Raw genomic sequence first — 25,088 nt, forward strand, 5'->3', positions numbered from 1 at the left:
GTAACCAACTCTATAGACCAGGGTGGCCTTGAACTCACAGAGAGCCCCTGTCTCCTGAGTGCTAGAGTTCAAGGCGCATACCACCACAGCCCGGCTCCCCTTCTTAAAAAACAGCTGCACCCCCTTCTCTTCCTTTCTCTGCTACTGAGTGCGAGGAGGGGGTTTGACCCCAGTGCTTAGGAAATGAGATCAAACTATGAAAGACCCCAAATACAATGCCAGCACACAGTAGGTGCCCAAGAAGTGGCTGACAGCATGCGTGTGGTTAGTGGCTCTCACGTGATGGCACTCCTATCAGCTCAGCTATCAGCAAACAGCACCACAAAGACTAGGAAATGAATGAGCAGCTGTGTCCCCAGGAGAGTATCTGCCAAGCCAGTCTCCCTGTCTCAGGACATGGCTGCCCCTCAAGCCATGTGTGCCTGAGGGCATCTTCTCAGATGCCAGTGAGTGCTTGCAGTGTCTCGCCTATGAAGAGTGCACTCAATGGCGGTCTGAGTCACTGGCCGTATCACTGCCCCTTGCTTCAGGATTGGCTAAGTACAGTGCTGTCAAAGCCCTTTCTGAACAGCAGCCATGGCACACTAGTCTGGCTCTGTGTCCCTTTTCTGGGTCACCCCTTGGGCATGTTTGAGAAGGAGGGAAACATGACTAAGAACTGGGTGTTGCTCTTAAGAGCTAGCCAATTCCTTCAAGGTGGGGCTCAGGCTCTCAAAGGCAGGGGCCACATTTAGCAAGAGTGTCTGAACGACATGAGCAAGGCAGGGAGATTTTAGAGTAGGAAGGATTCAGTAGCTGGGCACTTAGGGAGAAGTAAGGCAAGGCTGGCATCTTCTGCCTTTTCTCCTGCACACGAGGAGTAGCATCTTTCTGCAGTGTGGTCAAATATGAATGCTGCCATGGTTGCCATGGTACTGCCTGAGGTTTACAACATGGTAGGTGCAGCTGGAAGGGTGCCTTCCTCTCTCCACCTACGTACCGGTGTCCTAGGGCCTCCTTTTGATGGGGCAGTGCTTTGCCCCACCCCTCCCCCTTCCACTGTGAGCAATTTGATGAGCTATTTTTATTTCAACAGCTGTAAGCTCTAGCACCGGACACAGATGGAAGCCCCGGGCCACCGTGGGCAGAGCTCACATTAGGGAAAGCCCTAGGACATAGAGCTCTGTGGCCACCAAGGAGGCAGAGGGTCACCAGGGTCTCAGGTTGACCAGTAGGAGCCACTCAGTTGTGCTGCCATTGCTCGAGCAGAAGCAGGAAGAGCAGTTTCCATCAGAAGAGACAGGAAACCTCAGCTTGAAGGAACACCAGAACAAGACAGAGATGTTTAGGAACACTGCCCATACTGAGTTAGGCAGGAAACAGTTTTTCTTGAGGGCAGAATACCACAATGCAGCTGAAGTGCACCTCCTTAGTAAGGAAGGGCTGGTTCCTTGAAAAAGGAACTCTAATTTAGGGAAATTATGTGTATTTGCCACATCATGCTAGGAAGTTCCTGAGTGTGAGAGTCTCAACATTTGGACTTCGTTCTGTCCATCCAAAGTACCTCACCCCAGAATTATCAAGTGACAAGGAGGACAGCTGGTCCTCACCTAGAGCCTCCTGCATTCTGGCACTGGACACGGTCAAAGGAACCAGGGGCTTTGTGGCTCATCTCACTCCCAGTACAAGAAAGTCTCGGGGAAGAAAAAAAAGTTCCAAGCCAGACCTGGTGGTCTAGCTCTATAATCCCAGCTACTTGAAAGCTGAGGAAGGATTACAAGTTCAAGGCCTGACTGGGCTAGAATGATTTCAAGGCTAGCCTGGGCTACTTAATAAGACCCTGGCTCAAAATAAAGTTTGAAAAGGGTTTGGAGATATAATTTAGTGGGAGAATGCTTGCCTAGTTTGCAGCAGTCCCTGGATTAAAACCTTAGTAAGACAAAAAAAAAAAAAGAAAGAAAGAAAGAAAGAAAAAGAAAAAAGAAAAGAAAAGAACGAGAAAGGAAGAGAAAGAAAGAAAGAAAGAAAGAAAGAAAGAAAGAAAGAAAGAAAAAAGAGGTTTTAAGATACTGGGAACACTGAACCCAGTACTGTGAACCACCTACAGTTTGGTTTGCTATAATGTTCACCCTGCATTGTTTTCTCTCCCATCAAAGAAGTAAAGAGGTGACCAATAATTCGCCTGCTCTGTGATCAAGGATGAAAATTGACATCTGCTGTGGCTGAGGTAACAACTGAAAGGAGACTAGCAACATTGTCGGTGCACATTCAGGGGTGGACCACACACAAGTCCCAAGAGCATCCCAGGGAGCTGGGCTATAGGGAGGGTAGCACATTCCCAAAGCATTCTGGACACAGCTGGTTTGCCTGGCCTGCCCTGAGCTAGGCACTTACTTCACACTCAGAAATTTAAATAAAATTGCATCACTTCCCTTGCAGGTGTGGGCAGGCACTGAACCACCTGTGCCACTACCTAGCAGTGAATTATTAAGAGCGCACGAAAACAACAGATTTGCTTAAACTAATCTTAAGTAAACCTGGACCCATTTAAAATAATCATTTCCTATTCCTATGGTGAAAGACAATATTGGTGTTCATCGCAACCTTGAGCCCAGACTTAGCTCTTTACCACTGAGTACTTTCTGTTTTCCATTCAAACTTCTGACTAAAGACTCTGAGGACTTTTCCTAAAGACCCTGCAACATACGGAGACCCCTTGGGAAAGACACTGTCCCTGTTCATCACAGTGCTCAGGGTGACCAGTTTCTGCCAGCCACACACTGCACTGTCCCCACGATAGCCAGAGAAATATGCTTTCCCTCTGTAGATGCTCTCTGGTTACTTCCACCAAACCAAGTCAGTTTAAACCCTTTAAACACCTTGGTAGACATCGCCTGCCCATTAAACTTTATCCCTTTTGCTTTATATGTAACATACCTGCTCCTCTTTTGGTTGCCTATAATAGCCACACAGATAAAAGTCTCCTCCATACTAAAGAACTAGAGATGCTCATCTGAGGTAAAAGAGAATGTAAATCCTACACCTGGTTCAGGGTATTCTATAGTGTCCTGCATAGACCACCAAGCACTGCAATGAGAAAAGTGGAGGGATGAATAGAAATGACACATACACAGTTAACACCAAATCAGTGAATTTGGTGACTGATGAGATCCCTCTGCTGTGCTGCAAACACCATGCTATAACACACATGATTCCCTGGTCCTTCGATCTCGGCCCCATGAAGCTATTATGTAATCTACCATGACTCCTCCTTTGCCCCACTCCACCACTAAACACTAGACAATTCCGTTCCACTCTACCTGAGAAATGGCCTTTTGTTTTAAAAGTTGTTCCTGAGATGCCTAGAGGTTAATGGTTGCTACGACTTTCTGATGGATTCTTTCTTCTGTCGCTTATGTAGTTGATCTCTTTGCTTTTGGACCTAGCATGTGTATTTTAATAAGACTACTGTTAGTTTCCTTCTTCTTTGGGCTCATTTTTTGCTTCAGAATTTTTTCCCATTCTTTCATTTTCAACATTGCTGTATCATTTTGTGTGACAGTCCCAGATCCAACCTGATCTTTTATTTCTAGGAAACAAATCTTACTGCCTTGTGTTCCAGGCCAGACCCTTCTTTCTAACTAGGATTAAGGCAAGTGCTTCCAAGCATCTCCACGATATAATCTCCTCCCCCCGGTTCTATTTCTTCATTGATTCTACTGGGAAAGCAGCCTGACTGTGTCGCTTGACCTGGTGCACAAATCTTGGGTGAGTCTCTAATTCCCATTATATTCTTTTTAAAAAAATATTTTATTAATTTATTCATATTACATCTCAATTGCTAGTCCATCCCTTGTATCCTCTCATTCCTCCCTCCCTCCCGCTTTCCCCCTACTCCCCTCCCCTATGACTGTGACTGAGGGGGACCTCCTCCCCCTGTATATGATCATAGGGTATCAAGTCTCTTCTTGGTAGCCTGCTATCCTTCCTCTGAATGCCACCAGGCCTCCCCATCCAGGGGATATGGTCAAATATGGGGCACCAGAGTTTGTGTGAAAGTCAGTCCCCACTCTCCACTCAACTGTAGAGAATGTCCTGTCCATTGACTAGATCTGGGTAGGGGTTCAAAGTTTACTGCACATATTGTCCTTGGCTGGTGCCATAGTTTGAGCAGGACCCCTGGGCCCAGATCTGCCTGTCATAATGTTCTTCTTGTAGGTTTCTAGGACCCTCTGGATCCTTCTATTTCCCCATTCTCCCATGCTTCTCTCACCTAGAGTCCCAATAGGATGTCCTCCCCTCTGTCCCACTTTCTTGGTAAGTGAAGACTTTCATGGGACATGCCCCTTGGACTAGTGTCCAGATATAAGTGAGTATATACCATTTGAGTCTTTCTGCTTCTGGGTTAACTCACTCATTATGATCATTTCTAGCTTCATCCATTTGTCCACAAATTTCGGGAATTCCTTGTTTTTAATAGCTGAGTAGTATTCTATAGTGTAAATATACCACAGTTTCTTTATTCATTCTTCTACTGAGGGACACTTAGGCTGTTTCCATGTTCTGGATCTTCACCAACCCTACATGTGACAAAGGTCTAATTTCCAAAATATATAAAGAACTCAAGAAATTAAACACCACCAAACCAAATAACCCAATTAATAAATGGGGCTCAGAGCTAAACAGAGAATTCTCGCCAGAGGAATATTGAATGGCTGAGAAATACATAAAGAAATGCTCAACCTCCTTAGTCATCAGAGAAATGCAAATCAAAACAACTCTGAGATTCCATCTTACACCCATCAGAATGGCTAAGATCAAAAATTCAAGTGACACCACATGCTGGTGAGGATGTGGAGAGAGAGGAACACACCTTCATTGCTGGTGAGAGTGCAAACTTGTACAACCACTTTGGAAATCTATCTGGCGCTATCTCAGAAAACTGGGATTAGGGCTTCCTCAAGACCCAGCTATTCCACTGCTTGGAATATACCCAGAAAATGCTCCACCACACAACAGGTTCATATGCTCAACCATGTTCATAGTGGCCTTATTCATAATAGCCAGAACATGGAAACAGCCCATTATACTCTTAAGCCTGACAAACAACTGACTCTCTCTGAGGTTGCCTTTCCAGCCTGGCTACCCTTAAGATCTGCTCTGTTGAGCCTTCATGCAGGTCAGGACACACCCTGCCTCTGCACTCTCATGTCACTACATGTGCTGTTCTTTACTAGGAAACACATCCCATCCCACTGTCCTCACCATCACTACCTAGCAAACTGACTGTCCTTTAGGACCAAACAAAACTGTCTCCCTTTGGTGCAAGCTTACTGGCTGCCACACCCTCCTGAGTGTCCTGGGTCCACTCATGTCTGGTCCACGCTTACAACTCTGCCGCACTGTGAGGATTTATATGTCTGCATCAACGTGGGACCCCCGCTTATTTCTCTTTGTATCACCCATAATCCAAGGCTAGTGAGCAGGAGCACTTCAGAGAATTGTGAGGAGGAGGGACACAATGTTTGCCAAAAGTTTGGCTATGCTACCAGGAGACAAACATGGAGCCCCTTCATTCTGGAGGTTTAGGAAACACCACATTTCTCCCGGAATTAGTCTGGTTTTAGGGGGCTCCAGCCTTTCCCCTGCCCCATGCAGCCTTGTCAAGCTAATGCTCCATTTGCTGGCAGGACAGCAGCAGGCAGATGAGAGCCCAATCTCTTCTGCACTTGGTTGCCCCCACACAGGGAACTCAAGGAGGCCGATTCAAGAAAGAGCAATTACTAGACAGTTTTCGATCCCTATAGTGATTATTTCTATTTGAGTCATATCTATTTAAGTCTGGGGTTGATTTGAAACAAATTTGCTTTAACACATGAGACGCGCTGCAATCCCTGAGCAGAGCAGGTACCACTGCTGTTTAGATGACATCTCAAAATTTTCATAGAGAAGTGAGAGCCAGCTAAGGCTATTAGAAACAGCTGTCAAGCAGAAGAAAATGCCAGGGCAATCAGTTGCTTGTTTCCAAAGGCTCTGGGCTTCACCACCAGCTGGATAGTTTGGTGTTTGTGCAATGCTAGTAAGAAACAACACCACCCAGGTTGGAGGAGACAATGACCATCTACACGGGAACCACTGCCTAAGTGCTTTAAGCCCCAGCACCTGGTGAATCTGAGAATCATGAAAGAAGGGCATAAAAACATTCATGTGTCCAGTCAATCCAGTAGAAGCAGACTACCTTGATGCTGAAAATAAAGCCTTTATGATTACAGGCATGTCCTGGGCTAGCTTCTGCCTTTGAAGATTAAGACAACTTTGTATCTGCTGACCACAAACCACAAAGGATGCTTGATGTAACACAATCACACATGAATCCATGGCACACAGTGATAAAACAGAATGTTTTCAGGCTAAGCCTGAATATGCACATAAAGTCAACCTGTTGTTATCACAGGCACTAAGAGTAATGCTCACCAAGCTTTCCTTCCCATCACTCAAAGAGATACTCTTACTGCAGTGGTTCTCAGCCTGTGGATCGCACCCCTTTGGGGACGGGGGTCTAACAGGGGTTTCCCAGGGGTTGCCTAAGACTATCTTCATATCAGATATTTACATTATGATTCATAACACTAGCAAAAATACAGCTATGAGGTAGAAAACAAAAATAATTTTATGGTTGGAGTCACTCCAACATGAGGAACTGTATTAAGGGGTCACAACATTAGGAAGGTTGAGAACCACTGCTCTTATTGGAACAAACAAACTAAAGCTGAGAGAACATAAAGAAAACAATACTTCTCTATTCTTGGGAGTCTGGTGTGATCCTTTCAGACCTTTATCTTGTGTGTGCAATAGAAACATAATGCTGATTTTAAATTTTACATAAATGAGATCGTATTATAGATATTTGCTAAGGCTTCTTTCTGTTTGTTAATGAACTCTCTCATTATGACGTCCCCTCTTTTGGAATTGTTTCAAGCATTTTTGCATATGGCCTGGCTCCACTGCCAGTGTGCCCATTAACTTCAGTGCAAACAAACATCTGCAAACCTCTGTGTGCTAAAACGAGTAATTTTGGGAGTCTATTCTCCTTATGCTAGGAGAAAGATGGCTTACAGTTTCTACAACTTGGGCTAGACTTTACACTCACATACACACTGCCAGCTAGGACTCAGTGTCCTAAGAACAGGGGAACCCAGTGACCAACAGACAAGAGAGGCAGAGGAAGAGGCAACACCTGAGTGTACGCCTGGGTAGCTACCCTTTCCTAAGCCAGACACGAAGTTTTGGTCTGAATATAACCTCAGTTTCTATAATGTAATTGTAGGCTCCACAAAGTCCAAAAGACCATCTCCTTTGAGCACCCTGTGTGCCCAGCTTGAGCATGGCAAAGCTTCAGTTGACTGTTATGAAGACTCATCATCTTTTTTTATGGAAGGAATCTTGCAATGCCAGCCAAAGGTGCTGTAGGACCATTTAGAGTTCAGTGAGAAGGTCACTGAGCCTTGTGAGGAGACTAGAGGGTAGTGCTTCTATAATAGAGGCTTTAGCAGTACCACAGAACTTGATACTGTGCTGCTGCCATCGCCTCCTGAAGGGGAAGAATTATGGCAGCAGCCCACACTGCTCAGACCTCTGGCATCACAAGCCCCCGACAGGAAGAAGTCATTCTTGACACAGCTGTTTTCCTGAACCAATGAGCCACATGTGACCAAAGAAATGGTCCCTCACTTTGGGATGGAGTTTATAATGTACATGGTTCTTTGTTCTTTGGCAAACATCGACATCGCTATGTGCAAGAGTAACTGGACACCATCGGAACCAAAGAAACAAAGGCAGCTAGCTACCTATCCATTGGCTCAAGAGTGTTACATAGATAGAAAAGACTTGGAATATCAAGTTGTTATTCCAAGTGAGGCTGTCAAAGATGGACAAAATTCATGTCTCAACCAAGAGCACAGAGTAGGCACCACGCGAATGGCAAGAAGCCTAAGGTTCTCTTTCCTTTAGATAGGGAAGTGCACGTACAGCAGTGACTGAAGTCTTGGAAAGAGAGGCTGAACTGCATCAGGATTTTCTACAGGCATGCACTACCATGCTGAGCCACACTGGGAAGGAGAGGAGCAAGAGAAGCAGTCTTCCTTACATTTTAAACACCACTTAACACTGCTTCTGGCTTCCTTCTTATTTCAGAACCCAACAAAACTTCTGCTCAAGAGAAATTCAGAAGGGTATAGGGCAGGAGCACCACAGTTTCTGCAGGGGTCCTTCATCAGCCACAGAGTCTAGACCCATGGTCAAAGTAAAGGATTATCCAAGCAGATGCAGAGCCTCATCTTGTTGAGTGTGTCCTCACAAAGAGGCAGGTGAAGGCAGAAGGCAGTGGGGACATGCAGGTGATAGCCTGTGTTGGAATAAACAGAAGCAGCCAGGTAAAGCAAAACTACAAGGTTAGATATTGGACAAGGAATGATCGAAAAGCATCTTTAGTGTTGATGGAAAGAAAAAGCTGACTCGGTAAGAATAAACATCTGGGTAGGTATCACTGGGGGCCCGTGCCTGTGACCCCAGCACTTGGGAGGCTGAGCAGCTTAGGCATCACAGTGGGAGCCTATCACACAATGAATGAATACATAAACTAGCATAGAAACTATGCTAGTTATTACTGAACTCATTCGAAATACAAACTCAAAAGCATCCAAATCAAATTCCAGCTCATACAATCTACCTGCTAAACATATAGCATACTTGTATGTAGATTTTGTTTCTCTATTGAGTTCATCAATGCAAATTAAAATCTTTGATGTGAAATTGTGCGATAGAATGAGGATACTTTTAAAGTGTTTCTATTAATAGTGAAAAGTAGTTGTTTCCTGCAGGTGCTCTGCCAAATACATAGAACGAAAAATGAAACAAACTCTGAAAATTTTACATCAGAAAGACAAGGTTCTGTTTCTTTTCTCAGGGGAAGAGAGAAACCTTTCATTATTCAATATTACTTCCTCAGCACCTACAAACAATATTGAGTTTATAATTGGAAAAAAAATCAGCACTTTCCACCTCTCCTCAATGCTGGGGACACCATACTCATGCATATGCTGGTGCACTGTGCAGGCCACATGTCTGCACATGTCAGTAGAGGTCAGAGGACAACCTCAGGTATTGTTTAGGTGGTGTCCACCTTTTTTTTTTCATTTCATTAATTTATTTATTGCTTTATACCTCAGTTACAGCTTCCCCTCCATCCTCTATCCCCAGTCTCTCCATCTCCCCTCCCCTTCCCTGTTCCCCCTCCCTTTCTCCTCAGAGAAGGGGAGGCCTCCCACGGCATACCAAATTGAGGGAGGACTAGGTACATCTTCTCCTACTGAGGCTAGACACAGCAGCCTAGTTAGGAGAAAGGAATCCAAAGGCTGGCAACAGAGTCACAGGTAGCCCCTGCTCCAATTGTTAGGAATCCCACATGAGAATCAGGCTGTACATCTGTTACATACGTGTAGGGGACCTATGTCCATCCCATACATGCTCTCTGGTTCTGTGAACCCCCTACGGGTCCAAGTTAGTTGAATCTGTAGGTTTTTTTTTATGGTGTCCTTTTCTGGCTCCTTTTATCCTTCTTGCCCCCTCTTCACAAGATTCTCCAACATTCACCTAATGTTTGACTGTGAGTCTGCACCTTTTCCCATCAGCTGCTATGTGAAGCCTCTCAGAGGACAGTTATGCTAGGCTCTTGTTTGCAAGTATAGCAGAATATCATTAATAGTATTGGGGGTTGGCTCACTTTTATGAGCTGGTTCTCAATTTGGAGCAGTCATTGGTTGGCCATTCCCTCAATTTCTGCTCCATCTTTATCCCTGTGCCTCTTCTAGGCAGGACAAATTTTGGGTCAAAGACTTTGTGGGTGGCTGTTGTTCCCACCCTCCACTGGAAGTCTTCGATGGGACAAAATGGCAGCCTACAGACTGGGGAAAGAGCTCCGCTAACCCTACATTAAACAAAGGGCTGATATCTAAAATAAATAAAGAACTCAAGAAATTAGATACCAATAAGCAAAAAAAAAAAAACAAAACAAAAAAAACAAAAACAAAAAACAAAAAAAACAGAGAATTCTCAACAAAGGAATCGCTAATGGCCAAGAAGCACTTAAAGAAATGTCCACTAGTTCCTACCTCACAAATATATATGTCAGATATACTGGGCCAGAAGGCTGAAGATGATGCTCCAACACTATAGAGAGTTTTCAGTGACAGTTCAGGCAGCAAACTGTCTCTGTCATTTTTTTTTTCACTTTGGAAGCTTCTAACCTGCATTTCCTGTTTACTTGGGTAATTAATTTTATTCCTTCTCAAGTCTCTGATGGGGTTGAAGACCAGATAGTTTAGTGTTACAGTTAAGCTTAGTTGTTTAGGGGTTAAGATGTTTTTAGGTCTAGATAGATGTTTTAAGTTGATAGAGATGAGATATGATAGATATTGATTTACATTCAGAATTTTAGACTCACCAAGATAGGAAAGATGTTTTCTTCAGGGCTGCCAAATACAAATAGCCAAATGTATTGTATGAATGTAACATTTCTATAATTCCTGATTGTTTCATGGTTATTCTTGCTATATACAGTTTATTATATATATAATATATATGTGTGTTAATTATATAAATGTATATGTAAAAATTATAAGGGAAATACAAATCAAAATGACTCGGAGATTCCATCTTTCACCCATCAGAATGGTTAAGATAAAAAACTCAAGTGACACCACATGCTGGCAAGGTCGTGGGGCAAGAGGAGCACTCCTCCATTGCTGGTGTGAGTGCAAACTTGTACAATTACTGCAGAAACCAATGACTGCAGAAACCAATCTGGTGGCTTTTCAAAAAACGTTTGATAGTTCTGCCTCAAGACCCAGCCATACCACTCCTGGGCATATACCCAAAAGATACCCCACCATACCACAAGGACACTTACTGAACTATATTCATAGCAGCTTTATTTATAATAGCCGGAAACTGGAAAACAACCAAGATGTCCCTCAATCAAAGAATGGATAAAGAAACTACGGGACATTTACACAATGAAATACTACTCAGCTATTAAAAAGAAAGAAATCATGAAATCTGTAGGCAAATGGATAGAATTAGAAAATATCATCCTGAGTGAGGTGACACAGACCTCAAAAGATACACATGGTATATACTCACTTATAAGTGGATATCAGCCATAAAGTACAAAATAACTTTGCTACAATCCATAGACCCAAAGAGATAAGTTACAAAGAGGATCTAAGGGAGGATGTTTAAGTCTCACTCAGAAGAGGAAATAGAATAGACATCGGAGGTAGATGGAAGGAGGGAACTAAGTGGGAGATGGGGTAGGGAGAACGGGAGGGATCAAGTGCAGGAAGGACTGAGGAACAGAACTAGGAAAGAGAACCAAACTTGGTTGGGGTGGGGGTGGGGGGGGCGAGCGGTGCAGCTCTAGGACCAGGCAGAAACCTCCAGCCACAGCTCAAGCATAGAATAAGACAAAGCATTTTTATACGCTGAATACTGTAACTACAGGTCTAGAGTTGTGTTTTTTGTTTTTAATTAATCTATGTGTTGATGGTTTCTCCATATAAATGCACTAGTAACACGTACTTCAATGACTAATGCCAAAGCACAGTGCCAAATGCATGTGTCCAGAATAAAGACCTTTGCCTTTATAGTGAGAAGACCTCAGGGTCTAACCTTGGTCAGGGTCCATTTTCTGACAGGTGGAGTCACCAGAATCAGTATGTTCCAAAAAAGTAAGGATAATGCTGCCTGCTTGCTAGGCTTGGAAGTCTTGGAGGATCGAAGCGATCATAGTCAAGTGTCCAGGCCACGCAGAAGGGTTACATTCTAGTTCTTTCTTTCTTCTGGACAGAACCCCATAGGCTGGTGATATGAGCTCCCAGACACTGCTTAAGGCCCACGCAGATGCACGCTCAGTGCAAACAACTCCAGATTTATGGATGAAGACAGACTCTTTCATCTTCCAATCTACTGTTCCTATCTGATTTGTCACCTACTTTGAGCCACAGCTCTTCTTTCACTAGAATGTAATGACAATGAATATTTATAAAGTAATCACAATATGATCTTGTCTATGCATTGAAGGTCCTACAAAGGCTGAGGGGGTGGGGGTCAGCATACTTTCAGTATCTTCTTTGTCTATTACTGGGAATGCACATGCTAAATGCTCAAGGGGCAAATACACCATTTGTTCCCAGCATCCATGCAGAAGAGCTGTCTTGGAAAGGAACAAGATTTTGACCAAAAAAAACAAAAAACAAAAAAAACAAAAAAACAAAAACAAAGCAAAACATAATTTTTTCTAAGTGAAAAGAATAAAAGAACAAGAGAGGGTAGTGGATGTTACCAAAGTATATTCCAGCCAGGCATGGAAATATCACAATAACATCTATTAGTTTGTACAATTGATACAAGCTTTAAAAAATAAAACTGTGCTGGTACAGGGAAAAAGCACATCTACACACACTGCGAGGGAGAGCTCAATAGTACACCCCTTCCCTAATGTCAAAGAACCACTCCTAGGAAGGCAGGCTTAGCTAGAATCAGATAGAAGAATCAGCCCTTTAAGAGACATCTCTCTTTCCCAGATGTCCTGTCCCTAGCACAGTAGCGTGCGCGGCCACCACTGTACAGCGCTGCACCTCTTCTCAATTGCTCCTGAAAGCCAGCTTCTCCCTGTTCTGTTGCTGTGTGCTTGAGGCTGCGCTCTCTGACCCCGGGGGATGGGGGCAGGAAGGGGGGCTTCGAACTCTCCCTCTAAAGCTATGGCTGCTAGTCTGCCTTGAGTCTGACTTGCACTCCAATGCAATGCCGTGCCTTTGTTTCTGAGGAGGTTTTTCTCGCTTGCTTGCTTGCTTATTGAAACTCAAGAACAATTCTATTAGAGTTTAAAAGAAAAATCTCCTAGCTCAGGCAACCACCAGGAGGGGAAGAATGGCAGAGAGGAGGAGGGCATTGTGGCGCACGCCTTTAATCCCAGCACTCAGGAAACAGAGGCAGGCAGATCACTGTGAGTTCAAAGCCAGCCTGGTCTACAAAGCGAGTTCAGGACAGCCAAGGCTAACAGAAAAACCAAAAAAGGAGAAACTCTTCTAGGACAGTGCAAGCAGCTCCGGGTTTCTTTTCTGGACTGACTGCCTTATTCTGTGCACCTGAGGCCACACAAACCCTGGGCCATCAGAAACTCCTGCTTCCACTGGAGAGAGCTGAGCTCAGTGGCCTCCAATCCCTCCCGGCATGTTGGTAGGAGTGTTAGACACTTCAAGTATTATTCTGGAAACTTCCTCCAAAATCAACTAAATAATAGCAAGTTATATGTAGGCCAACTAAAAATCTAATAAAGCATGAACTAACCTGTGTGGTGGGTGCAGTTTAGGATGCTGTGCTGGTCAGGAATTGTGACAGAAAAATAGGGATTCTCAGATTCCCTCATCAACTCTTGAAGCATGTTCAATGATGTGACCACATGCTCTCACTTGCCCTCTCTTCCATTAAAAGGTGCTATAGAGACTCTAAAGCGCTTGATGGCAAGGACCTTAATGCCTTAAAACCATTGAGGTGTTCGCTGAGAAGACCCAAGAAGTACCCATACCATAGAGCCCCATATATGGCTGCCTGGCAGCCATGCTTCTGGAAGTCCTGCCTGGATGTTGTGGGACTAAAATCTCTTGATTTGGGGAAGAGACCACCTACTTTCTTCCTGCCCATCCCAGAGGAAGGATGCCCAGACTACGCTAGGGGAATTTCATAAACTTGTCTGGTTTTGAAGTTCTCAGAAAACGCGGAGTCTCAGCTCCTTCTCGCCCCACCCCTTCCTCTACCCTCGGGCAGGCTCCGCCCAAAGGAGAGCATCTGCTCAGCCTGCTTATGGCACCCTGTCCCGCATCTTCAGCCCTGCCCCAGCTCCCTTCAGGGATCCGGGCCAGCAGAACACAGGGCTGTGGGAGACCCACAACAGGAACTTCCCAGCCTCCTCTCCACAGTGCTTAGGCCATGGATCCTGGAACTGATTTTGGGATTTCAGAGGGAAGATGGCGAATCAAAGCTCCGGAACATGTGGAAGTCCAGCAACGTAATTACTGTGTACACATCGCTCCACATAACTTCCCACACATGCAGCTGGAGGGGCTGCTGATTAGCTTCATAGGAACACGTTAACAAATTGCCTATGACATAAAAGATGAGTGCCATGAGACGGGCAGTGTTAAACTCTGCCATGCTGTAAACCTGCAGTGTAACCTTCCTATCCAGCTGCGGCAGTAGCAGGATCCAGTGGGTACAACACAGCACAGAGGAGTCTGAAAGCTCAGGATAGGAAACTGCAGGTGCAGGGTGATGGTGCTTTGAGAAAACATAAAAACTATACCAAAGGGAGCACAGTGACTTCCCTCTCCCTCTCTCTCTCCACTTCCCTCTTGTCTTTGTAAAGGCAGAATTTGTCCCTAAGGACAAAATACATTGAATACAATGGACATACAGTGTGTTAAGAATGGAGGCCCACAGCCTGCCCATAGCTCTGAGGTTCGTGCACACAGCGGCTTCTTTATTCCCGGATTACAATCCCACCTGCCGTACTTTCCAGTCCAGGTAGAGTTCGTGTGTGGCAGAGACTGGAGCTGTCTCACTCCTAACACTTGAGGACCTTATATGCAGACAGAAAGTAAGAGATGGAGAGTAGTGCTCAAAGCCCCATTACAGTTTGTACACAACCTGAAGGCAGACCTGGGGATGACGGGGAAGTACTGCTGTGCAATTTATTAAAATAAAGGAAACCTCAAGCCTCATCTTGTGATTTAAGAGGAAGTCAGTCATGACCACTTTGCAGTTTACCTTGTCTATATTTTAAACACAAACTAGCACTAACAGATTAAATAATGGAATAGCTATTTTCAAACTAACTGTTGGAGGTAAAAAAAAAAAAAAAGTCTGCCATTTCCACTGAGACTAACACAGTACCCTGGCAAACACCCATGGGAACAGCAGAAGGAAGTATGAGCTTCTGCCTGGGAAGATAAAATGGGAGAGATCTGGGCAGCACTGATCGTCTGCTGCACACTTCAAGACTATTTCTCAGCCTCCATTTTCACCTCTCTACTTTAGCTTGTTTTGTAGTGGCTAAAACCTGGAAGCTCCAAAGTCCAAAGAAAACAGACACACACACACACACACACACCCTACTGTTGCATGGTATGACTTTCAATGAAAACAGCTTGAGCCAGGATTCTTTCTTTCAGAACAAGTACCCCTCCCTTCCCAATACCCCACCCTAAGATAGAAAAAACATGCATCACAACCACACAGGCATTGTTTTCTAAAAAGAGGTTAACTTGGGCTGTGCCACGGCAGAAACAAAAATAGATATTGCTCCTAACCAACAGCTCAAACCGTCCATGGGGTAAAGTTAAAGATGTTTTTGGAATTAGTGTGCAAGCAGACACACCCTGTTTACCCCACAAACCTAAAACACAACAGCTCTCTACTCAACTGTTTTGTCCTGGCTCAGTTAGAACCAGTATCCATGAGGTGTCCATTCAGACCAGGCCTGGGAAAGTCAAGTGGGGGAGGGGAGGAGGGCACTTGCCTTCCTTTACTCCTTAACTCAAATGGTAGTAAAACTTTTGTGCCAACATCATAAGGAAATAAGCAACTTGAATTCACGAGGACACCACACCCACAACAGGAGAAATAATTTTCCAGGGATGGAACCTAGATCTTCATGTGTGCTAGGCTACCCTACCACCATGATGCCCTCAGTCTGATTTTTTTTATTGTTTTAATTTTTATTTATTTATTATTTTATTTTGACACAGGGTCTCACTCTATAGCCTAACCAGGCTGGAATTCACTACGTAACCCAGGTTGGCCTTAAAACGTGAAGCCATCTTCTTGCCTGAGTGCTGTGAGTACAAGTATATAAGTCACCACTAGGCTGTAAATTGTGTTTTAAGTAACCTAAATATTCAAAGGGAAAGGCAGTATCAGTTTGTTTGTTGGTTGGTTGGTTGGTTTGTTGGCATTTAGAAAAATGTCAATCAAGTGATGCAGCAGCAGTACAAGAAGGATGCCCTCTGCGTCAGGCCCCAGCATGTCTGCAAGTGGGCACAGGTGTAAATTTAACTTAATACAAAGGTATTGTGCGCGCGCGCGCGCGCACACACACACACACACACACACAAACACAGTTCTCTCTTACCTCCAACATGGGCCTGGCACTGTCGTGGACAGAGAGAATGTGTGTCACCTTGTTCTTGCTCAGTTGTTCAGCATCCTTTGCATCTGCCAGCAAACAGAGACGGGACATTTTAATAGTCTTAATGAGTGCAACACTCATACAGTCTAAGCAGAGAACGGTGCATGACTTGCAGATTTTTTTTTCTTGATACTTCATCACTAACAACTATCCAGTATAATCTAACTTGGTGAAGTTAGGAATATTGCTTTTACGTATTTTGTCTTAATTTAGTTCTAACTGAACTTTTGAGCTCAAGAATTATAGCCAGATTTTAAAAAGATTGTAATTGGGAAGGCTGTTAAAAGAAATACAAGACATTATAGTATAGTAAGTCAGTACATTTTTATAATACACATGTTTATTAAAACAAACAAACCAACCCAGCTACCTCTTACTGATCACTTATTTTGAAAGCAAAATCCCAGGACCCACTCACTGTGGAAGACAGCGGAGCATGATGGATATATCTTACTCTGAGAGAGGGAAATCTTGAGACAGGACTATGGTTTATAATATTGATATCCATGTTAGAGCAAAAACAAGCCAACAAAAATTTTCCATAAATCCCACATGGAATTATCAACCAGCTATTAAATTATCTTCATAAGAAACTGACACCAAATTATATTCCCTTCTAATGCTCCTACTTATAGAAGAAAATATGAATTTGGGGATGCTCTGAATTAGACACCTTGGCTAAGCTACAAAGTAGTCCAGCAAGAAAAAAGAAGGCCTGCTCTTCCGAGTCCTAAGCCTTGACCAAGCTCGTCAAAGGGATACAAGAGGAAAAGCACCAAGAGGCGAATGTATGATGATGATATTCCTCAAGAGTATCTGGTGACATGGGAAATGCCCAGGGCCTGCTGGGAAAATGAAAGCACCAAGCCTAAGTACTCTAGAAACTCAGTTTGTACAAACATATGGAGCCAGAATCACATGCGGGGACAAGCAGGGACCAGGCTCACTAAGGTGGGGAATAATGAGAGAAGGTCTACTCTTTACAGTGCATGTGGGTGTGCGGCTAAGGGTTTACCACACACAACCACTCTGGGCAGCACATCAGAAAGGCTAGTTCCTGGGTTCTAATCTCATTCCGGGTCTATAGTCAAACTATTTACATTCCCAACAAGTCCTGGAATAGAGCAAAAACTAAGAAACAATGTTCTAAAAAAAAAAATGCTGCGAAGTCAGGAAAAAGTCTTTAAATGTAATATTAAAATGTTTGTTTTCAATTTGAAATTTTTCCTCATTGATTTAACCATCCCAAACTTCAGATTCCCGCTTGAAAAAGCAGCCTTCTACTCCACACCCAGTGACCTCAGCCACAGCCTGGCGTCAGGAGCATAAGCTGGGGCAGCACAGCTTTGAATCACGTCATCCTGCAGAATGCAGTGCAGGACGCCTTTCAAAGGCTTGCGCCTTAACGCCTGGATCCTCAGTTTAGTGCTGCTGGAAGGTGGTGAGTCCCTCAGTAGGTGATTTTTAAGTCACATGGGCCATGTTCTTGAAGGAGGTAACAGGACACTGGTCCCTTCTTTTCTTTTTTACTTCCCTGATGCCATGAAGTGAGCACCATCTTCTGTAACCCTTTCTCCACTCCCAATATGAGCTGCTGTCACGCTTCCAAAAGCAATGAGTCAACTGACTGTGGACTCAAACCTCCTCAACAGAAAGCAAAGTGAACCTTTCCTCTTTTTAAGCTGATTATTTCAGGTTATTTGTTATAGGAACGAAAAGCTGACCAACACAAACAGGAAAAAGAACTGTTTAGGGGAGGGGCTGGCTAAATGGCCCAGTGAATAAAGTCACTTGATTTGAAGGCCTGACAGCTTGAGTTTAATCCTGGAGTCCACGTAGAGGTAAAAGAGAGCCTCAGAGGTGACCTCTGACCTTGTCTTAGTTAGGGTTTTATTGCTGTGAAGAGACATCATGACCACGGCAGCTCTTATAAAGGACAACATTTAATTGGGGCTGGTATACAGTTCAGATTTTAGTTTAGTCCATTATCATCATGGTGGGAAACATGGCAGCATCTGGGCAGACACGGTGCTGGAGAAGGAGCTAAGAGTTCCTCTATAGCTTGATCTGAAGGCAGCAAGGAGACTGTGTGTCACTCTGGGTGGAGCTGGAGCATAGGAGAACTCAATGCCAGCCCCACAGTGACACAGTTCCTTCAACAAGGCCACACCTCCTAGTAGTGCCACTCCTCATGGGCCAAGCATTCAAACACACGAGTTTATAATGGCCATATCTATTCAAACTACCATATTCCGCTCCCTGGCCCCTCCCTGACCTCCAGGCTTATAACCATAACTTAATGCAAAATGCATCTAGTCCAACCTGTAAAGTTCCCATAGTCTAACACAGTCTCAACAAGGCTTGAAAGTCCAAAGTTCAAAGCCTCTTCTGAGCTTCAAGCAATCTCTTAACTACAATCCCTTATAAAATCTAATCAAAGAGCAGATCACATGCTTCTAACACATCACGGCACAGGATATGGTTACTATTCCAAAACGTAGGGAAGGGAGCACAGTGAGGTAATACTGGACCAAAGCAAGGCAGAAACCCAATTGGTTAAACTCCAAACTCATTGCCATGTCTGATGTCACAGAGCTCTTCAGCTCCTCTCATCTTGGTTGACTACAGCACAGTTTTTTCTCCTGGGCTGGTTCCACTCCCAGGTATCAGCTTTCCTTGACAGGGATCCCACAACTCTGGCATCTCCAGCATCTTGAGGTCTCCAATAGAAATCCAGATTTCAACTTCACAGCTCCATCCAGTGACCTTTCACAGCTTCACACAATGGCCTCTCTGGGCCTCCACGCAGTGACACCCCTGCCTTATGCCTGTCCTTAGTCACAGAAGGAAATTCCATGCTTAATTCTAAAGCCAAGAACCACGTGGCTGATGCTGTCAAGTTCTGCTGCTTGCTGGGGCTGGACCATGGCTCCCTCCTTCAATTACATCCTCACGAGTCTTTTGTATCCACGTTTTTTTTTCACTGCCTGAGATGGGCTATCCCGGAACTTGCTCTGCAGATCAGGCTGGCCTTGAACTCAGAGCTCTGCATGCCTCTGCCTCCCGGGTGCTAGGATTAAAAGCCTGTACCAGTACACTTGGACCTAAGCCTCCATGGAGCCGTATGAGTTCGTGTCTACAAGGAGCCCAGGAACCAAATATCCTCTCTATTTAAGCCCTAGCATATCTCTGCCCAGAAGGGATGGTTCATGGAGATAACAGAAAAAAATGTCTCTAAGGTTCCCCAAAACTGGGTTGGGAGGCCAGGGACAAGCCTTATCTGGGTGGGATCTTATCCTGAGGTCGGCACTTCCTTGGTTCCATTTAACATCCTTGAAAATAGGACTTAGCTCCATTCTGCTTCCTGGTGCACCTTTAATCTCTGAACCATACATTTTGCTTTTTTTTTTCTTGCTCAGTTTACAAACCCTCTCTTCATAAGAGTGAACCACAGGGCAGAGTCTACACTAGGCTGTTTTGAGATTTTCTTTGTCAATGCAATCAGTCTAAATCTCTTCACTTTAACCTGTGGCATACTCTTCTGATATGGGCAAAAGGCAGCCAATTCATCACTAAAATATCACAAGAAAGATCCCCATGCAACATACTAAAATCCTCTCCTCTGAAACCTCTTGAGCCAGACCCTCACAGTTCAGGTCACCCCGAGCACCACTTCTTCCATGTTCCTACTAGGATGGCCCAGTAAGCAGTACTTAAAGTATTCCACTGCTTTCCTTATCTAAAGTCCCAAAGCCACTGTCCTCCAAACAAAGGCATGGTCAGCCCTATCACAGCAATGTCCTAGAGTTCCTGGTAGCAACCTCTGACTTAATTTGGGTTTTATTGCTGTGAAGAGACACCATGACCGTGACAACTCTTATAAAGGAAAACATTTAATTGGGGCTGGATTGCAATTTCAGAGGCTTAGCCCATTATTATCATGGTGGTAAACATGGCAGCATCCAGGCAGACATGGTGCTGGAGAAGGAGCTGAGAGCTCTCCATCTGCATCCACAAGCAGCATGGAGGAGACTGTGCTCTCCATACTGGGTGGAACAGGAGACCTCAAAGCCCAGTCCCACAGTGACACACTACTTCCAACAAGGCCCCACATCTTAGTAGTGCCACTCCTCATGGGCTAAGCATTTAAACACATGAGTCTATGGGGGCAAAACCTATGCAAACCATCATAGGACCTCCACATTGGTCCACATTGCTGTGAAGAGACATCATGACCACGGCAGCTCTTATAAAGGACAACATTTAATTGGGGCTGGTATACAGTTCAGATTTTAGTTTAGTCCATTATCATCATGGTGGGAAACATGGCAGCATCTGGGAAGGCACGGTGCTGGAGAAGGAGCTAAGAGTTCCTCTATAGCTTGATCTGAAGGCAGCAAGGAGACTGTGTGTCACTCTGGGTGGAGCTGGAGCATAGAACTCAATGCCAGCCCCACAGTGACACAGTTCCTTCAACAAGGCCACACCTCCTAGTAGTGCCACTCCTCATGGGCCAAGCATTCAAACACACGAGTTTATAATGGCCATATCTATTCAAACTACCATATTCCGCTCCCTGGCCCCTCCCTGACCTCCAGGCTTATAACCATAACTTAATGCAAAATGCATCTAGTCCAACCTGTAAAGTTCCCATAGTCTAACACAGTCTCAACAAGGCTTGAAAGTCCAAAGTTCAAAGCCTCTTCTGAGCTTCAAGCAATCTCTTAACTACAATCCCTTATAAAATCTAATCAAAGAGCAGATCACATGCTTCTAACACATCACGGCACAGGATATGGTTACTATTCCAAAACGTAGGGAAGGGAGCACAGTGAGGTAATACTGGACCAAAGCAAGGCAGAAACCCAATTGGTTAAACTCCAAACTCATCGCCATGTCTGATGTCACAGAGCTCTTCAGCTCCTCTCATCTTGGTTGACTACAGCACAGTTTTTTCTCCTGGGCTGGTTCCACTCCCAGGTATCAGCTTTCCTTGACAGGGATCCCACAACTCTGGCATCTCCAGCATCTTGAGGTCTCCAATAGAAATCCAGATTTCAACTTCACAGCTCCATCCAGTGACCTTTCACAGCTTCACACAATGGCCTCTCTGGGCCTCCACGCAGTGACACCCCTGCCTTATGCCTGTCCTTAGTCACAGAAGGAAATTCCATGCTTAATTCTAAAGCCAAGAACCATGTGGCTGATGCTGTCAAGTTCTGCTGCTTGCTGGGGCTGGACCATGGCTCCCTCCTTCAATTACATCCTCTCGAGTCTTTTGTATCCACGGTTTTTTTCACTGCCTGAGATGGGCTATCCCGGAACTTGCTCTGTAGATCAGGCTGGCCTTGAACTCAGAGCTCTGCATGCCTCTGCCTCCCGGGTGCTAGGATTAAAAGCCTGTACCAGTACACTTGGACCTAAGCCTCCATGGAGCCGTATGAGTTCGTGTCTGCAAGGAGCCCAGGAACCAAATATCCTCTCTATTTAAGCCCTAGCATATCTCTGCCCAGAAGGGATGGTTCATGGAGATAACAGAAAAAAATGTCTCTAAGGTTCCCCAAAACTGGGTTGGGAGGCCAGGGACAAGCCTTATCTGGGTGGGATCTTATCCTGAGGTCGGCACTTCCTTAGTTCCATTTAACATCCTTGAAAATAGGACTTAGCTCCATTCTGCTTCCTGGTGCACCTTTAATCTCTGAACCATATATTTTGTTTTTTGTTTGTTTGTTTGTTTTTGTTTTTCTTGCTCAGTTTACAAACCCTCTCTTCATAAGAGTGAACCACAGGGCAGAGTCTACACTAGGCTGTTTTGAGATTTTTCTTTGTCAATGCAATCAATCTAAATCTCTTCACTTTAACCTGTGGCATACTCTTCTGATATGGGCAAAAGGCAGCCAATTCATCACTAAAATATCACAAGAAAGATCCCCATGCAACATACTAAAATCCTCTCCTCTGAAACCTCTTGAGCCAGACCCTCACAGTTCAGGTCACCCCGAGCACCACTTCTTCCATGTTCCTACTAGGATGGCCCAGTAAGCAGTACTTAAAGTATTCCACTGCTTTCCTTATCTAAAGTCCCAAAGCCACTGTCCTCCAAACAAAGGCATGGTCAGCCCTATCACAGCAATGCCCTAGAGTTCCTGGTACCAACCTCTGTCTTAATTTGGGTTTTTTTTGCTGTGAAGAGACACCATGACCGTGACAACTCTTATAAAGGAAAACATTTAATTGGGGCTGGATTGCAATTTCAGAGGTTTAGCCCATTATTATCATGGTGGTAAACATGGCAGCATCCAGGCAGACATGGTGCTGGAGAAGGAGCTGAGAGCTCTCCACCTGCATCCACAAACAGCATGGAGGAGACTGTGCTCCATACTGGGTGGAACAGGAGACCTCAAAGCCCCATCCCACAGTGACATACTTCTTCCAACAAGGCCACACATCTTAGTAGTGTCACTCCTCATGGGCTAAGCATTTAAACACATGAGTCTATGGGGGCAAAACCTATTCAAACCATCATAGACCTCCACATTGGTACCCTGGCACAAATGTACACACACACACACACACACACACACACACACACACACACACACACACACACACACACACACACACACCTCCATGACCCTTTCAAACATATTAATAAGAAATAAAGTTAAATTTAATAAAAGAATGGTTCAGGAACCCACAGTTATCCACCCACACATTGACGTCAATGCATAACGTCCCAGTTTCCTCCTGTGTATGCAGCTTAGGAATGCAGATGTGGCTGGTGCCTCTGGAGCCCACCGACAGCTGGACGGAAAGCCTGATGGAGCACATTCATGGCACTGCTGTTTCTCAGGGCTTCTCCAGATTCCAAGCCCATCAGGATTTAAATTTTAAGAAAAACTTACTGGCAGATATCATTTGCATGAAACAAAAGGTTTTATTCTGACAACTGACATATTTTTAAGATGTTTTAATTATATTTAGCCCATTCTCCATCCTCCTGTCTCGTGCCTTATCTCGCTTCTCTTAACTAACTGCCCTTCTACTTTCATCTTGTTTCCTTATGAGAGGACACATTGTCTTTCTGAGTCTGGCTATTTCACTTAACATGACCGTCTCCTACTTCCACAAGATTCACATCTTAGCAATCATTATTTGACTTCATACAAAGTTGCCTTCCTCTACCCAGGAGCTCTGCATCCACAGGTCAACCAAAACTGGAGCAAACGTATTTGACCAAATTATACCTGGACTGAGCATATACAGACATTGGTTCTTGTCATTGCTCCCTAAACAATACATTACGACTCTCACACAACACCTACCCTGTATTAGGTAACCATCTAGAGATGGTTTCAGTTCAGAGGAGACACACTGGGGTTCTATGGATGCATTAAATAAAGGGCTTGACTTCGGTTTTTGGTTTCTACGAAGGATCCTGGAGCTAGATGACAGCAGATATTAGGGGACGATATACTTAATGGACTATTTTTCAACTGTTTTATTTGACACAATAGTGTCAAATGAAAGTATGACTCACATACCATATGATTCATCGTTTTAAGGGTATACATACATGTCAGTGATTTTTAATACATTCAGAGTTGTGCAATTCTAACCACAATTAAATTACAATTTTTCATTACCCATGAAATACATTTTACAACAGCTTACCATTTTAAACTGTGGTTTGGTGATAAAACTGTGAATTTGTCAATTAAGAGGCCCGCTCTACTACACATGACCAGGTGAGCTACTGGATTGCTGGAGACAGGGAAGCGACAGTGGCCAGTGCTGCTGTCACACCTGCCTGTTCTCTGTTGCATCACAGTACAGGCGCATAGTTGCACTACCCTGAGATATCTCTATCTATCTATCTATCTATCTATCTATCTATCTATCTATCTATCTATCTCATGAAGCTCAGCTATGAACTTGAGCATGCAACCAATCACGCTCAATGAAGAAATCCTTCATCCATGCTGTTAAGAGGATGACAGCAGACCTTTGGTACTTACTGACCTCAAATCACTGGGCATCCTAAACGGAAACCCATAACCACAGCCACTGTGGCAATGAGCTGTGCACACAACGCGCTAGCCATAAAAGATTGTAAGTCTGAAATCAGATCTTCCTGTGGTCCTTCAAAACAGTACTACCTGCATAGTGTCAGACATGTCTCAAATCCACAGAGTCACACAGGCCCAACCCACTGAGCTGGGGGAGGGGGCAGTGGGTCATATTTACAATCTGGGATGGAGGGAAAGTTCTGGAAATAGATGGTGATGGTTACATAGCCATGTGAAAATACTTAGGGCTTTTGACTTGGATACAGATAGCTACAAAGGCAATTTTGTGCTATATATGTATTTACCACCATTAAAGAAATAGAGTGATGACTTACCTTTGAAGTTGCCAATGTACAGGCCGGGCAGGATCTGGAAGAGAGACACAGGCATAACATCACAGGATACTTAGACAGTATTGCTGCCCTACAGGTGAAGCTCTCACAAGATGTCCCAGCCAAGCCCAGGGGCCCTCACCTACAATACCTAATTCCAAGTACCTCAGCCTTGATCACAGCCTCTAAGGAAATTTGTTCTAAGGTTACACTGTAACCTTTCAACTCCCTTCAGCTCCCTGAGCTTAGGCTCAGGATAGCATGCTGCTCTGGGCAAAGAGAACACTGCCCTTCTCCCCACTGCACTTCCCTGACTGTCTTGCCAAACATGCCCTCTAATATTCAAGATCTTTGGGTACACAGTGTCCACTGCCAAGTGCTATAAATGGCACCACAGTGTTCTGT

At 44.4% G+C, this 25,088-nt stretch overlaps 1 protein-coding gene across 4 annotated transcripts in view; it reads right to left on the minus strand.

Annotated features, from left to right (window-relative positions):
- DUSP22 (dual specificity phosphatase 22) overlaps positions 1-25,088 on the minus strand; it is a 61,116-nt gene that overhangs the window by 26,759 nt on the left and 9,269 nt on the right. For all 4 annotated transcript variants that reach the window (XM_084796104.1, XM_084796102.1, XM_084796103.1 and 1 more), the window contains 2 exons: positions 24,687-24,720; positions 16,226-16,308 (listed from right to left, as the gene is read on the minus strand). In XM_084796104.1, coding sequence (XP_084652230.1) covers positions 16,226-16,308; positions 24,687-24,720 — 117 coding nt within the window. Of the gene's footprint in view, positions 1-16,225; positions 16,309-24,686; positions 24,721-25,088 lie in introns of those variants that run through there.

The sequence above is a fragment of the Acomys minous genome (genome assembly GCF_964271855.1).
Source record: "Acomys minous genome assembly, chromosome: 9".
Classification (NCBI taxonomy): Eukaryota; Metazoa; Chordata; class Mammalia; order Rodentia; family Muridae; genus Acomys; species Acomys minous.